At 27.2% G+C, this 15,863-nt stretch overlaps 1 protein-coding gene across 1 annotated transcript in view; it reads right to left on the bottom strand.

The window, feature by feature from the left end:
- Positions 1 to 15,327, bottom strand: part of LOC136981493 (dual specificity protein phosphatase CDC14C-like) — a 32,683-nt gene extending 17,356 nt beyond the window's left edge. The window contains exons 1-4 of the mRNA XM_067277798.1: positions 14,920 to 15,327; positions 7,669 to 7,765; positions 7,348 to 7,423; positions 1,834 to 1,926 (exon numbers count right to left, since the gene is read on the bottom strand). Coding sequence (XP_067133899.1) covers positions 1,834 to 1,926; positions 7,348 to 7,423; positions 7,669 to 7,765; positions 14,920 to 14,968 — 315 coding nt within the window. The 5' untranslated portion in view covers positions 14,969 to 15,327. The remainder of the gene's footprint in view (positions 1 to 1,833; positions 1,927 to 7,347; positions 7,424 to 7,668; positions 7,766 to 14,919) is intronic.
- Between the last annotated feature and the right edge of the window lie 536 nt (positions 15,328 to 15,863).

The following is a 15,863-nucleotide window of genomic DNA, read 5'->3' as shown; positions in this document are numbered from 1 at the left end:
TTTTGTCATTTATCTAGGAACAAAATCACGTTACCTTTCAATAAAAATATGTTTTTCAACTCCGAACTTAAATTAAGAATAAACCAAACTGTAAGCAAACTATTGACATTTCAAAATATCATCTTTAGGTTGTAATTTGAATAGTATATGCTTAACCTAAAGATGACATTTGAAATGTCAATAGTACCTGCTTTTAATTAAAAACTTTGCAAGTAAACAATTTTAAGAATAAACTGAACTGTCTTTAGGCATTAATGTTATCTTTCATCTGAGGGAAAATTCTTGCACATCTTACATAGTTAACGTCATTACTTGCTCAGTTTCATATAAAATGAGTCTGATTCCCATTCACTGATATAAAGTGAATGCTGACTTAATGGCAAGAAATGACTGGGATTTGGGTCTTCCCACATTTAAATTCCTTTGCTGATTATTGTTGCAAAATTTCCAGTTTTGCTTAATCATAGAAATCCTTTTCTTTAACATAAGGAAAGAAAGCCCCGCTTTGCTGCAAGCACCTCAACTGACTTAAAATTGAAGCTAAGAGTCAAATTTTTGTGATAAATCACAGAAAAGAAATGTTAACATAATGGACCAAGAAAGAAAGACCCAGCTAAAGATGAGTTGCCAGCCTAATATTCACTGTACTGTTTCCAAACATGCATTCCCACACAAACCAAGAAAGATACTGTACTATAATTTAAAATCAATTATTGCTTAAAAATAACAAATGCCCTTCTCCTGATGTCTTGAGGTTACATTCAGACAGACTTTTCTTACATTATGTTGTGTTATGTCTGGCCAATCAAAGAAAATGTTATTTGTAATGCCTTAATTGATTGGACAGACATAACACAACACATAATGCAGAAGAGTGTCTGAACACAGCCTTAAAATTTAATTTATAGAGCACTTTCAAGAAGCACATCATCTCATGTCTTAATAATCTGAGTAAACACTAATCATAAGTAGAAAATTTTTATATAAAAATTTTAGATTATTCTGAAGATAAATAGATTTGTTTCTCAAAAGTACTAAATAAACAACAGAGCCATATGTTACTTTAAGGATTTATTTCTATTTAAATCTTTCGGCAAACTTCTAAAAGTTACATATATCTTTGTAGATGAAGCAGAAGTGCATTAGATGCAATAATCAAACTTTGGCAATTATAAGAAGATATAATAATATATTTAATGATATTGTTTCAGTTTGACTTCTGATATTGTGTTTGGCTATTCCTTAATGTAATTAAAATTTAAAAACAACTATTATCTCGTCAAAGTCCAAATAATAACGAAGAGAAATTAGACAGAGATGCCGAAGAAAAGCAAAATTGGGTGGAGTCGGTAACGTCTTCGATAGCAATGGGCGTGACCCAAAAGTTTCGGGTGGAGTCAACAACTCACTACGCTAATGTAGGGTACAACAACATTATTAATAGTCTTCCACTGTTGATTGAATTTTCTTAATAAACTTTGAGATTGGATTCGTGTCGCTTCAAATGACACATTTAACAAAAAGTCCAACTTGAAATTTAAATCATAAATTTTTCCAGCTATTAAAATCAGGAAGACAAAAAGTTTATATTATTTATTATGCTAAAGAATTTGTATATAAAGGTGAATGCAATAAAAAAAAAAACAGTTTGGTTTTTATTAATTTAAAGGACTTGAAGTTTATCTCATCAATTAAACTTATTTATTCCTAAAAAATTGCATAAAAATTAAATTTCCTTTCTTTACATTATAGCTGCAATATAAAGCAAATTAAATGCTATATAACAATATAAACATTTATTATTTGACATATATTAAAAAAATTGTCACTTACTGCATAAGAACCAATGAGAAAAGCTGAATTTGCTCTTTTCTTACTGTCGTTAGTTGTGTAATGAACAATAACCTTTTTAGCTAAACAGTGAGACTGAAAAGAAAAAAAGCACATCAAATATACATATTTAAATAAAGAAAATACATATATTGTATAAAGCACACAAAACTACTAGTCAGATGCTTGAAATTTCACAGCCAGATGATCAAAGTAGAAAAGGCATCAGCTTGTCATTCTAAAAACCCTGGTTTAAATCTAATATCCATGTTCATGCAACCAAGTATCAAGAGTTAAAGTTAACCATTAAACATTTATTTTACTTTTAGTACATAAACAGTAATTGGTTAACTTCTAACTTTTGATCTTTGGCTGTGAATCAGAAATTTTCACAGGTGAGTTAACTTGGACAGGTCCTTTATTACCTGCTGTTCCCATTGTGGGTTGGGTCAAAACTGTGATAAATATGATTTTAAAGAAATCTTCTATAGATATATAGAGCAAGAGAAAACACGACGTTTATTTTAATTTCATCATCTCTTTCAGAAAAATAAGCTTATATAAGGAGCAAAAACAATTATTTCAATCTAAAATTGGTAGAACTTAGAAAAAATTCTTATGTGTTGCTAATAGAATCTGTCAATTATCTTTATAAGTGCAAAATATATGTCGATGCATATATATTGTAAATAATTATGCAACTATGGTGAAGTGCCAAAAATCCAGATATCAAAAATCTGAATTCGGTCATCAAAAAGTGGATATTAACCCCCTTTCAATGCTAACTTCATTGTTGACATGTTGACATTCTTGCATTGTTTATAGTCTAACGTTCATTCATAATACATAATTTTTTTAATTTTGAAATTATTAGTAGTGGACATTGTGTTTAAATATAGAAATTCTGTAAATTATATTTTAAATCCTTGCAGGATTCCTACATTTATTGTGACATATCGGATTCAACTTAGAACACCTAAACTTTATTTACAGTGTATTTGGTGCTCACAGTGCTTAAAATGCTAATTTACACTTTCATAGTTGAAAATCTGGATGTCATCCAGCCCCAATTAGTTTGAATTTTCAATGTTTCATTGCATTAGTCAAAATGACTAAATTACAAACAGAGAAAAATTTAATGTTCTAAATAATATTTAAAGTTTATTACAGTTCAATTAAAGTGCATATAAAACTATTTGGCTCCTCTCTTTTGAAAGCAGAAGATTTTTTAAGTATTTGGTTATTTCAAAAATAGTAACCTTGTAGTTACATTTAGAGTATTTGCCCTTGACTGTTTAGGGTGTTAATAAGTAACTCATACATATGATCTAGCCATTTCTAAAATAAATTTAGTGTGAAAACTGTAAAGTTCATCATAGCTCTGTGCAATTAAGTACTTGTCCTGTTGGCAAGGAAATGACTGGCATCTACACTTTGTAATTAGCGAAAATTTCATGAATGAAATTGCAAAAAAGAAAAAATTGGATTGCGGTACATTTATCCAGAGATGTTAAATTATTCTCAAAATGTTATTCTGACAAATCAAACCTAAATGATTTTACAATATAGCATTAAATTTACACAGGATCATTGACTTATAGTGTGGATGGCCAGATGGCTGAGCAGTTAAGTTGGCAACCTAACCGGCTCTGGGGACCTGGGTTGAATAACCAAGACTTTTTCGGGGCAGTCTATCCAGATACGCCCGACCTCATCCCACACATCATTGCGGACCTGGTCAAATCCATAATGGGCTTGCTAAAAAGAACCTCTTGATGTTCCCAGGGCATAAAATTTAAAATGAAAAAAATAATAATAAACAAACAAACTTCTCCTAGCAACAGTAATTTGTAATATTATTTTTCTTTTGTACAAACTAGATTACAAAATAGAATACAACAGAATCTGCATCTTGTAAATTTTATGAGAATTAGTAAGTCCCAAAATATACAAGTTAAAATGCACTTACAAAACTATGCTTATTGCAATTGGAATTTATTACTATAATCATTGTAACCTTCAAGCAAATAAGCATATTTGCTTGAAAGTTACAATGTTTACACTATCTTTTCACATCAGTTTCAACACATTGCCAATAGTGCACGATCATTATCAATTACCAAGATCCAGTGTTTTCAACATGTAATATTTTATTCATTTGTTTCTTGCAGTACAGTAGTTTAAATTGCTGGAATTACTTACTTTGATCATATTTAATTGTTGTCAAAAGGTAGTATTTAAAAAAAAAAAACTAACACTAAATGAATTAATAAATTAAAGTTCACATTTACTAATTGTTCCAAAATGTCCTTTTGGAGTCAATCAATCAAAACTAGAAACTCCCTGAATCATAGACTTACGCCTCTTAATGTTATCAGTCAGTATTAAGATCACTGTAAGCAAGTGTGAAAGAATTTATAAGTGGTTTCTACTAAATTTGATTGTTTTTATAAATTGCTGAAGCAATCTATGCATTACAAATGGTATAAAATTTGTACCCAAGCAAAATTCATGCTTAGTTACATCAGTTGATTAATATACCTTTAAAATATGCAAATAAACACACAAAAATCAGCATTTTCACATACCTTTTTTAATAATAAACCCATTAAAAAATCTGTTTAATCATCCAAAATAAACTTTTAATCACTTATTCCTTTTTAATTTTATATTTAATTTTATCATTGAATTTTAAAGTAACAGTAAAAAAAATAATACAGAAGCTGACAAAGGAAAAAAAAAATTAATAGATAATAGCAAAAAAAAAAAAAAAGCCTGTTTAGTATCCACATAAGCATCTAAATTTGAAAATTCAAATTGGATTCAAACCCAAATCATTTGATGATGTAAACCAATGGACGAGTTGCTTAGTAATTCAGCTTTAACGTAGTTGGATAAGCAAACCAATCATAGCCAGTTTTCATTTGAAACGGACTATATCATTGGTTTGCTTATCCAGTTGTATTAAAAGCGGCTTTACTCAACCAATTTCTCACAATTATCTGAAACGAACTTTAAAATCTCAAGAACCCTCAATAATGCATTCATCATTAATTAAATGCTTAATTATTATTCCAGAAGTAAGCCAAAGAAATTTTTTTTTTTTATTTTAGTCGGCCGCCGACAAGTAGAACTTAACTTTTAATTTCAGAAAAATTAAGTTAATTATATTTTTACGCATGAACGGATTGATTTACAACTCGCTTTCCCTTCTCTGTTTAAAAACAATCGTTAACGATAATTAACGCGACGCTTCCATTTTTATATAGCCTACACAATTCGATTAGAGAAGAAAAAGAGGGAAGTTAATCGAAGTGAATCTCTCTCTCCCGCTCTCAGCTTGACGTCAATTCGGGTGTGGTTGTTCGAATTATTGCGGAAATCTGTACAACTTTTCATGAAACTACCTTTACAATATTATTATAATTACTCTTTCAAATCGGATATACCTTCGCGTTTTAAGCGATAATGTTGATTTCCTCCCGTTTTGTAATTCTGTGATCGTCGTCCCCCCCGACCGAATTAGGTTTATTTAGAGTAATTCCTATTGAATTCCAACTAGGCTTCATTCCCCCCTCTCCAGAAATTTAAAATATCACGAAAATATCGTTTTATCGGTTTATATTCAAAATTTAGTCGAAAAAATGCTTTTTATGCAACAAATACACATTCAATTTACATAATAATTTGAAATTTATGGATTTTAATTACAATTTTCAATGACTTCATATTAGAGTCATTTAGACTTCCGATGAGGATAGAACAAAGTCGAAGAATTTATTAAAAATCGATAATATAGCCTCAAAAACTTTTAAAATTTTTCTTACCAGTTTATTAATAATTTCGGCTTTAAATTGAGTTACCATTAAATTTAATTTTAAATTTTTATAATAATAATAATAATAATTTAAAATTAATGAATTTCCGTTATAAACAATCGACATCGTATTAGAGTAATTTAAATTTCGTGATGAAACGAATGACTAAATTGTACTTTTTTTAAAAAAATATTAAATATAAAAAAAAATTAATAAAAATCAAATAGAAAATTGTTCGTAAAGCGTTTCGAGAATCGATTTTTCGCCTGGAAACTTCTAAATTAATACAACAACGAACATAGTTCATCGTTTCGATCGACGGTGCGAAGCGGCATACCAATACGTTAAGCGATCGGGCATAAATCTGGAGTAGTTTGAAAACTTAACGAACACCAACCGAAATATTTTCAGAAGGAATTCCCGTTATCGTCAGTAATAGAACTACACTAATTAATTCTCGGTATACGGGGAACATTAAGAGAAAATAACCTAGTTTCAGGGCATAAATTCCTATAGATACGTCCCGAAACGCTTTTGAACTTGGATAAAATGACAAATCGAACGTATGAAAACTTACTTTTCCCAAAGTGCACCGGCCTCAAAAGAATTAAAACTTAAAAAAAAAAAAAGTAAATTTAATCATTTATATCGAGTTAACGACTCGAATGACCCAATTTTTGTCAGAGCGGAGCGGGCAATGTTAATCAGTAGTAGATGAATGATTTACAAAGAAAAATCTGAAAATAATTATGTTTGACCTGTTATTTTGATAGCTTTATACAGAATTTATGAAAAACAAAATACATAATTTCAACTGGTTAATTTAAAAACAAAAAAAAATTGATTTAACAAAAGAGAAATTTCAGATTAACTTAATACAAAAAGAAAAAGGTGAAATCTTTTAGAGTTTACATCTTGTTTTTTTACTAAAAAATTTGGAATATCTCCAACTATTGGCTGAACAGTGAAAAAGTAACAGATTACGCAAGTTATTTAAACCTGTTTTTTCCCGTTCTTCTCCCCTCTTCCTTTTTACTCAAGGCCAAAGCTATTGACATTCACACTCCTAAAAAAGTAGAAAGAGTTATGGGTGTTTACATAACCTATAAGAAAAAATAACTGCCAAATGCACATCCATAAACATCAATAAATGCTACCTGTTTTCAGTTTCCATAATTTTTTTATGTCTAGAAAAAATCCTAAAACTCATCAAATATGCACAGAGACTTGGAGTAGTTATAAAAATTAAAATAAATAAAAATTTTAAAGTTGAATTTAAACCAGATTAAGAGGAGGAGGAGAGGAAGAGTAAATATGTTTAAGTAAATATGTAAGGTGTTTTATATTCAGCCAAGTTCCTCCATTATTTAACTAAAAATATTCAAAGAAAAAAATCTATATAATAAATTCCCTTTTGATACCCATTCGTCAAGGTCTATCTGAAATGAATTATTGAAAATTTCTAATCCAAAGATGTGGCTGTCATAAATATATATTAATGACGTTTACTTTAAGGTTGGTGCGTAAAAAATAAAGAAGAAATCAAGCTATTTCCACCGTACTTTTCTTGATCTCATTTCTTTCCCTTATCTCTATTTTTATATAAGTTGAGAATAACTTGATTTACAAGTTCAGGAAATATTTTTATTAAGGTTAAATATAATTAAAGGGTAGAAAAGTATGAACAAATTGTATTTACCTTTAACTTCTTGTTTAATTTACAACAGTAACGATATATCATGGCCAGATTTAAGGGACCGAAATCTGCATAGAAGCTGAAAAGTGAAAAATTATTCAGAAAATATCAAAATATTTAAATAAAATTGTTATTTGTATTTAATTACTACTACTACAGTTTGGCTGTAAACAGTTTTTATAAGTATTTTAATTTGCTATTTTTGACAGCTTCCGCCTGCTTAACACTAAAAGCCGGCCTCGTTTGAATGCTGTATTATTTAAATATGTATAAATAGAATTCTATAATATTAATAATTTTTTTTATTCCGGAAAGTTAGTTTACCTTTCATAAACAAGTTCTTCATCTATTGAAAAGAAATGAACTGTGGACGTTATCTTCGGCTTGGTTGATTCTGAAATTGTAGCAAGGTACAGTCGATCTATAAAAATAGATTTGTTTAATAACTCATCTTTATCATCACCACAATAAAAAAAAAAAAGCAATATTACTCTTAAATCTTCTGCCATATACATATAACAGTCATCATCATTAAAATTTAAAGCAGTCACACACTGTTCAATTATGTAATTGAGGTACTGCCTATTATGAAATTACAGCATAAATAAGTATTTTTATTACTTTATAAGAGTTGTGTGTCATATTATTTAACTCTTAGACCAGAATACAATTACAGTAGCAAGAAATTAATTGAGTGTACAATTTATTATTTTATTTGGCGATCAATTAATGTGTTTGAAGACGAGAATGCTAAATGGGTCAACAACCAGACATGCTTTTTATTAGGTAGATAATTGTTTTCTCACACGGCAATCTTTATCCCCATCTACATACAAATCACCTTTACAATGTCTTTCTATTATTTTCTGGCAATGGACATTACTCAAAATAAAATTATCTTGTTCATACAATGCAATTTTTTCTCTTTAAATTACTGTAATTATATAACAACAACAAAAAAAGAAAAAATAATTGCAGATACGATTTCCCATTATACAATGATTTAAAACGTACTTTTTTTATACAATTAAACCGTCTTTATCGCATTAAGAATGGATTTTCTTCTAGTTGCCTACAAGCCAAGATTTAATTTTCAGCAAAATTATAATCCAAAATCTCTCTTTACTGTAATGAGGAAACGCATTAAACATTTTCTACTTAAAAATGTATAAAATTAATTTGTTTATTTATAAAGTAATTCTAATTACCATTAAAAAAAGTGTGACATTTTAATTTTTAAATTTTAGCAGCAGGTAAAAAAACATTAATTAAATATTTAATTATCAAACTTATAAATTTAGCTTCATGGATAATTAAGTTTTTAAAATTTGCATTAATTACTGCACTAAGAATGTGCGTGTAACAATTTTTTAAAACAGAAAAAAAATACTTGGTTTAGAACAAAATTAATTATGTTATGAAAATATTCCATATTTTCGTTTTTAATTAATAAAAATTCTACAGAGACCTTTTTAATTTTAATTAAAAAAATCATTTCTTATCTTAAATATAAAAAAAAAGGTTTGTTTAATAATTTGAAACTACTGTATTTGTTTTTGTACCAAGGTCAAAGATAATCCTCAATTAATTCTAATTAAAATTCAAGAAGAAAAAATTTAAGATTTATAATAATTTTGAATATAAAATCAATTAATTTACCATAAATACCAAACAAACAGCCAGATTTATAAATTTGAGTTCCATTCCAGGCCAATCTTTCCTTCCCAAATATTCTAAAATTAAATTATTTAGCCTTATAGACTGATAAACAACCTGGTTGTTTGTTTGGTATTTGAAATTAATCGGGTTATTTTTGTATTTATTATATTTACTGCAAATATTCAAAACTAATTACAGAAATATTTCTAAAAATTATAGTAAGAAAGAAATGCATTTGAATCCTTCATATATATTTTACATCCTGGTTTGTATATAATACACACACATTTATACATTTGACTCAAATGTAGAAGTCATATTCTCAAGAAATAATATAGAAATGAAACATATAGGATTCATAATATAAAAGTCATATGAACCTGTGTAGTTAAGAATTTTATATATTGAAAACATCTGACTCATATCTCAAAAATTCAAATTTGCTGCTACAAATACTATATATTTTAATTTTATTTTATATTCCTATATTATGATTAACATCAGAGTTGAATGTTTAGTATTTATCATAATGCAGGAGTCTGTTTTTTTTTAATAGATAAAACAGGATTTATAATTGTTGTCCCATACATTCAAGTATTACATTATACTGTATATAAGAGAGTACAAATACTATACATTTAAATCAGCTCGTGTTAAAAAGATTAATTTCCGTGTTATAATTAGAGATGGGACATCTAGGCACAAAAAAGTCATACAAATTGTAAGTTAACACTCATAAATAGTTAGAAAAATCATCATTTATATATGATATTTACTACTTAGATCATCTAGCTTTAGTTGATATGTGATATGTAATATTGATATATATTATATATATATATATATATATATATGATTTAAAATATGTTTGTTCTTATAAATCCAATATTAATTTATATCCTACATTATTATAAATAATGCAACTTTAAATCTGATACTACTTGTAAATAAATCTATTTTCATCTTAGAACTGAAATGTGTGAGCCATATTCTAGTCTATTTGAATCCTAGATTATGCATAAAAAATATATATATTGAAATTCTAGAATCCAGTATCCTGTAGAATGACATTTAAAGCAAATAAATTAAAAACAAAAATTTATTTAATTTTTTTTATCACCACATCAAAATTTCATTTGAGGTAAAAATAAATAAAATTGTAATAGTTTAAATATTAAATTCAGAAATATAAAAAAAGGAAAAGTATCCCTTTGGGAAAAGATAAACTTATAAAGAAAACTAAACACTACTTAAGAATATTGTCTCTAGCCAATAAAAATTTAATATCCAAAGATAAAGAGGAGGAAGAAAGCAACATGCATAATACAAATCCACTCGGGATAAGTAATAACACCCGACACGATATTTTCATTACTTAACTCATTGATGAATACCTTACGTGCAAACAAGAATTTAAAGCTTTGTTTTAGAGTATTAGAATTGTAAGAAAAACAAAGAATTATATTTTTTAACAAAATAATTATTCAGCTTTATAATAACCTAATTTTCGCACTACAAAAACTCTCATTTTTATGACGAAATTTAAAAAGTATTTTAAAAAATATTTTGTACAGATCTCTTGGAATTTAATTTGCTCATTCATTTGTAAACTGGCTAAATTATTTAGTTAAGGTTTTAAAGTCATTATGCGCATGACCAGATAATTATAAAAAAACTTTGTTTTTCTGATTCTAACATCTCCCACTTTTGACACCCACTTGTAATCGATGCTAGTTTTAACTACCTTGAAAGTCTTGCATTTCTATCATTTCTATATTAAGTAAATAACGAAGAAGCTTTAGAATATGTTGTGATTCACACCTGTTGTTCGAGAGAAATATTCAAGTTTTCTGACCCTATCCTGATTAAACAACTAATGTCTACATTTGGCAATTCCTTTGAAACAAAGTACATAAAATACAAGTCTTAAAGCAAAACATTAACAAAATTCAATAAATAACATCTATAAAAATCAAACGACGCATTTCAGAATTACAAAACTCAATTACGTATTTTATTATTTGTCTTCTAAAAATAAGTATCTACACTAAAACTAAGTTCTTTCTTTAGGATAAATAATAAATTTGTTTATATTTCATGTTTTAAAAAAAACAATTTTAAGTTAAAGATGTCATTTAAAGAAAATGACATTCCAATTTACCCAAATTTTCAAAGATACGTGCCTATTATGTAAACGACCAAAAATTTCTATTACAAGAATCATTTATCTATCTTATAAATATCTTGGTTTAGTTTTATCTTCCTGCAAATATCGCTAATGGGAGTATTTTGTAATGGGTGCATATTTAGATTTATTTATTTCGTATTTTTTTTCTTCATTCTTTATTACTGATTTTATCAAACAATGTTATAAATTGAAATGTCCGTAAAGTGGTATAAATCGTAATTTGTAATGTTATGAAAACATTACAAAGTATGATTTGCATACCTAAAAGCTTCAATTTATTTCTTTAAAAACATTTCATTTGTATACATTCTTACTAAATATAATAAATCAACATTCTTTTCTTGCCAATTTAACTTAAAATTTACATGCATCAAGCAAACAAATCTTTATAAAATCTTTAATTTTTGAATAAGTAAAAAGATTGAAAACTTAATTGTATAAATTTATGTGCAATTTCTCATTTTGTGTTTCTTAATAGCAAGAATTTGATTTTGTATCAATTCTACAAACTCTGCAAAAATCTAAGGAGACGGCTCAGTCATTCGTCAAATCGAGAAATGAGATTTAGCATCAAAGCCACGTTTGTCTAGAGTTGAATGAAGGATTGACGTAAAATTTTATTATTACGCAGCCATATTAAATTATACATTTTTATGAATAAATCAATATTTTATATTTTTGGAATATCAATTTAACAGAAAATAAAAAAAGGAAAAATGAATTGTAATACTGGTAGAAATGAGGTCAGAACAGGTCAGATGATATAAATACTCTTAGTTTAAAATTTACGTAAATATATTTTTAAAAACAACTTTTGTACAAGAATTAAGAAAAGGAAATGTCAAAAGCATATACATAAATTATAATGGATGCGTAAGAAGAGGAAAAAGAGGCGGAGAAAATAAAAAATTATATTTTATTACATAAAATGAATAAATACATTTAAAAAAATCTCAAATATTTTATAAATTAATAATTTATATATAAAATTAAACATTCTATGAATTTTAATTAGCAAAATCCCATTTTCTTGTAAAGAAGAATTATTGGAGAAAGAGAAATAGAAGGATAAGAAGAGAAGGAAGTGAAAGATGAAGAAAAGAGATAGGAAGAGAACAGATTAAAAACAAGGATGAGTAGAAGAAAGATAAGAAGAGATAGGAAAAGGATGAGTAGAGGAAGAAGAAAACTCATTTGGAAAACTAACAAAATGATTTAAAATTCACATTTAAAAGAAAATATTTTGTTTAACTAATCCCAGTGAGTCAGGAAATGAATTCTAGAAGTAAATTTATAACGATTTTCATCTTTTTAGTTTGGATTTTTATTAATTAAAGAATTCTTAAGAATATTCTAAACAGACAATTGAAGGACCAACAAATGATTATATTTAGAAAATGGAAAATAGTATTTAATTCAACATATCAATAGAATTAAATTAAAATGATTAGTTTCCATAAAAATATCATCATACTTCGTAATCTCTGAATATACATCTACAATATTTTATCATCAGATAGAAAGTTATTTCACATAAAATAATAATGAAACTCGATTAAGTATGTGAAGTTTTCTTCTATGTCAGTCGCCATTATAAATCATCATCCTGAAAGAAAGTTAACTCAAAATATTTATAACAGAATTAAAGTTTAAAGTGCAAATTTTATTTTCTTTACCGGAAATAGGTAATAAAATTTTCATCCATATAATCTTATAAGACTCAGATTCATTTCTAAAAAAATATATTTTTATTTTTCCAACTTCTAATAAAGGTCACTTTAGAATATATAATAAAGATGTTTGACAAGTTTCATTGCATATTTTTTGATCATCTTAAAACCAAATTTTAGAATTTATTATGACGATAAGCCTTATTGACTCGTCATCATGTGAATAAATAACAAGATCTGTATAGTTAAATAACTGAACTTTTATCAAGAATATTGATTGATTAATCAAACTCTTGCCCTTCTTTGCTGCTATAATAACTGTTTGCAAGCAGACGCTTCCATCAAGGTTAACAGTTTAATTTTAGATAACTGATATTTTTATAGTTAAGAGAATATTGCATAATATTTTATGTATAAAATTTAGAGCAATTTAATTAATATTTTAGGAGAAAAAATTACATGTATGTTTGGAAGAGGCTAACATAAACTTATGTTTAACTGAGATGTTTAGCAAAAACAGGAATGTTTATTTTCTATGTATTAATTAAAGTATTCAAGTATAGTATATCAGTAGTAAACAACACAGTTATGCATGTTTATATATACATATATAAATATTTACAGCACTTAAGATTGATATGACAGTTACTTCTGTTAATATGCATATATTGCAATCTTATACAAGACCATCTCTAAAAATTAGGAATTCTCTGACAAATTTTGACCCCATAACAGAAATTTCACCACGAGACTTTACCACAACTCTTCAACAAGATGCCTAACCTACAGGTTTTCATGCTATAAACTATTTAAGCCTCCAATAAAATATTAATGTTTACCTTCTACTTTTAAAATTTACTATATATCCAGAAAAATTCTTAAATAATTTCTATCTTATTGGATAGCTTTGCTTCAAATTAGCATTTTTCTATAAATATTTTTATTTTATAGTAAATAAACAATTATTATTGAATAAAACTTGGTGCCACATAATCAACACCATAACCAGAGGGGAGCAGGAGCCCAGGACCCCTTACCTTTATAATATAAATTAAGAAAAAATTAAATATTGGAAAAAGATTTGAATGTGACAAATGCACTAATGTATATACAATATTTAAAGGTTTATTCTTCATTCACATTCCTATGTTCTATTTCAGGCTCCCTTTAATACTGGTTCTAGTTATGCTACTGCACATAACTATGTATTATTTTCTTGAGGTGTAAATAATTATGTTATGTTAGAAAGATAACTGCTTCACAGATAAAAATTCAAATTAATAAAGAGAGAAACAGCTCTTGAAAGATGCTTCGTCAACTAGACTTCTACAGAGCCAACTCTCATCTGAATAATATTCAACTGAAATATAAGTTCTGATAAGTAATTTATCTTACTTTTTAATTAACAAGAAATGATACAATGCATAATTTGGTACAAATGCAGTTGAGAATGAAACAGTTGGACCTTATAACAGCTGTAAACCATACCTATACAAGTAAAAGAAATCTAAAATTTGAGGGTCCAAACCCCTCTTTCAGAACTGCAATTTTACCCAAGATTTAGTTATTTTCTTAGCTTCTCACTACATTTAGCAGATAATTTGGAAGATTTCTACAAAATTATCTCCTCCATTTATAATTTAAACATCAACTTTTATATATTTACCAGTTAAAAATGAATTTATTTATTTTTTAAAGTGGAGAAATAAACAAAAATTAGAGCAGAAAATACAATCATACAGCATAAGATCATGATTTTAAGGTAGAGAAACATATTTACTAGCAGAAAAATGCAATTCAAAGCCAGAAAAACACAGCATTCTTTAAAAACACCAACTTTCACTCCATTAAAAAAAAAAAAAAGCAATTTTGATCAAAAAATTAATTTGTTCTATTCGCAATATTTTCTTATGCAGTTTTAAATATGATTAATAACCGATTTATATCCAATGGGAGTACTTCATTATCGAATATCTTCATCTCAATTAATCACAAATATATGACATTTAAACATCAATCAAAAAATAATGTCAAACGAATAATAAAATAACCACTTACCCTTAATATATTCGGCTTTGTGAATAAATATCTGATTTAATTCATCCATTTTTTCTGTTTTTATTTTTTAATCAATCGTTGATGTCTATGGATTCAAACATTTAAAGACATAAATTCGAACAATCGTCAACACTTAAATCTCGATTCGTAATTGTTACGAATTGTATCACGTAACGTGAAGTAAAATGTTCCCTCCAAATGTCGGAAATTACATCCTTGCGAATTTTCGTGATAAAATGTTGCATATTCGTTTTTGAAACGTAATTTTTCTTAATATCGTCGATTATATAATAGTATTCTTGTATCAGCTGTCACAACACGCTTCGATCGCTGCCATTTATTGCATCCCGACTCGAACACTCCCCGCGATTCAAAAACTACATCGTTACGTCACGACTGACGAAATTTAATTTAATTTATTTTTTAAATTCATCGATATTAACTTTAAAAAATTATTATTAATTAAAGTATAATTTTGTTAAAAATACAACAAACAAAAATATTTTTCATAAACTCGAGCGATTGTTTTTAAGATATAATTTTGTCCCAGGCAAGTCGGAAATTTCCGCGCCCTCTATCGGATGATATTGGTCTTACGTGTATTAAGATGCAGAAATAAAAAAAATATTGAATAGTAACTTTTAAATTTTCTACATTAATAATTATTAATTAATAATAATTTGATCAGATTGTTAAAAATAATAAATATTGTATATACATTAATGAACAGATGGCCGAATGGTTAACGTGGCAGCTTACCGCTCTGGGGACCCAAGATCAATCTGGATGAGTCAAAAAACCAGGAATTTTATCGGGGATGGTCCGTCCGAATATGTCGGGCCCCGTCCTTTATCAGGTGTCCGCCCCATTGTGGGCTGGCCGAACCTATAATGACTTTCCTAAATAAAAACACTCTGTTAGTGCCCACAGGGCATATATATATA

The sequence above is a fragment of the Centruroides vittatus genome, unplaced genomic scaffold, assembly GCF_030686945.1.
Source record: "Centruroides vittatus isolate TY-2023 unplaced genomic scaffold, ASM3068694v2 contig_766, whole genome shotgun sequence".
Taxonomy (NCBI): domain Eukaryota; kingdom Metazoa; phylum Arthropoda; class Arachnida; order Scorpiones; family Buthidae; genus Centruroides; species Centruroides vittatus.
This window is presented reverse-complemented; position numbering and strand designations above follow the sequence as displayed.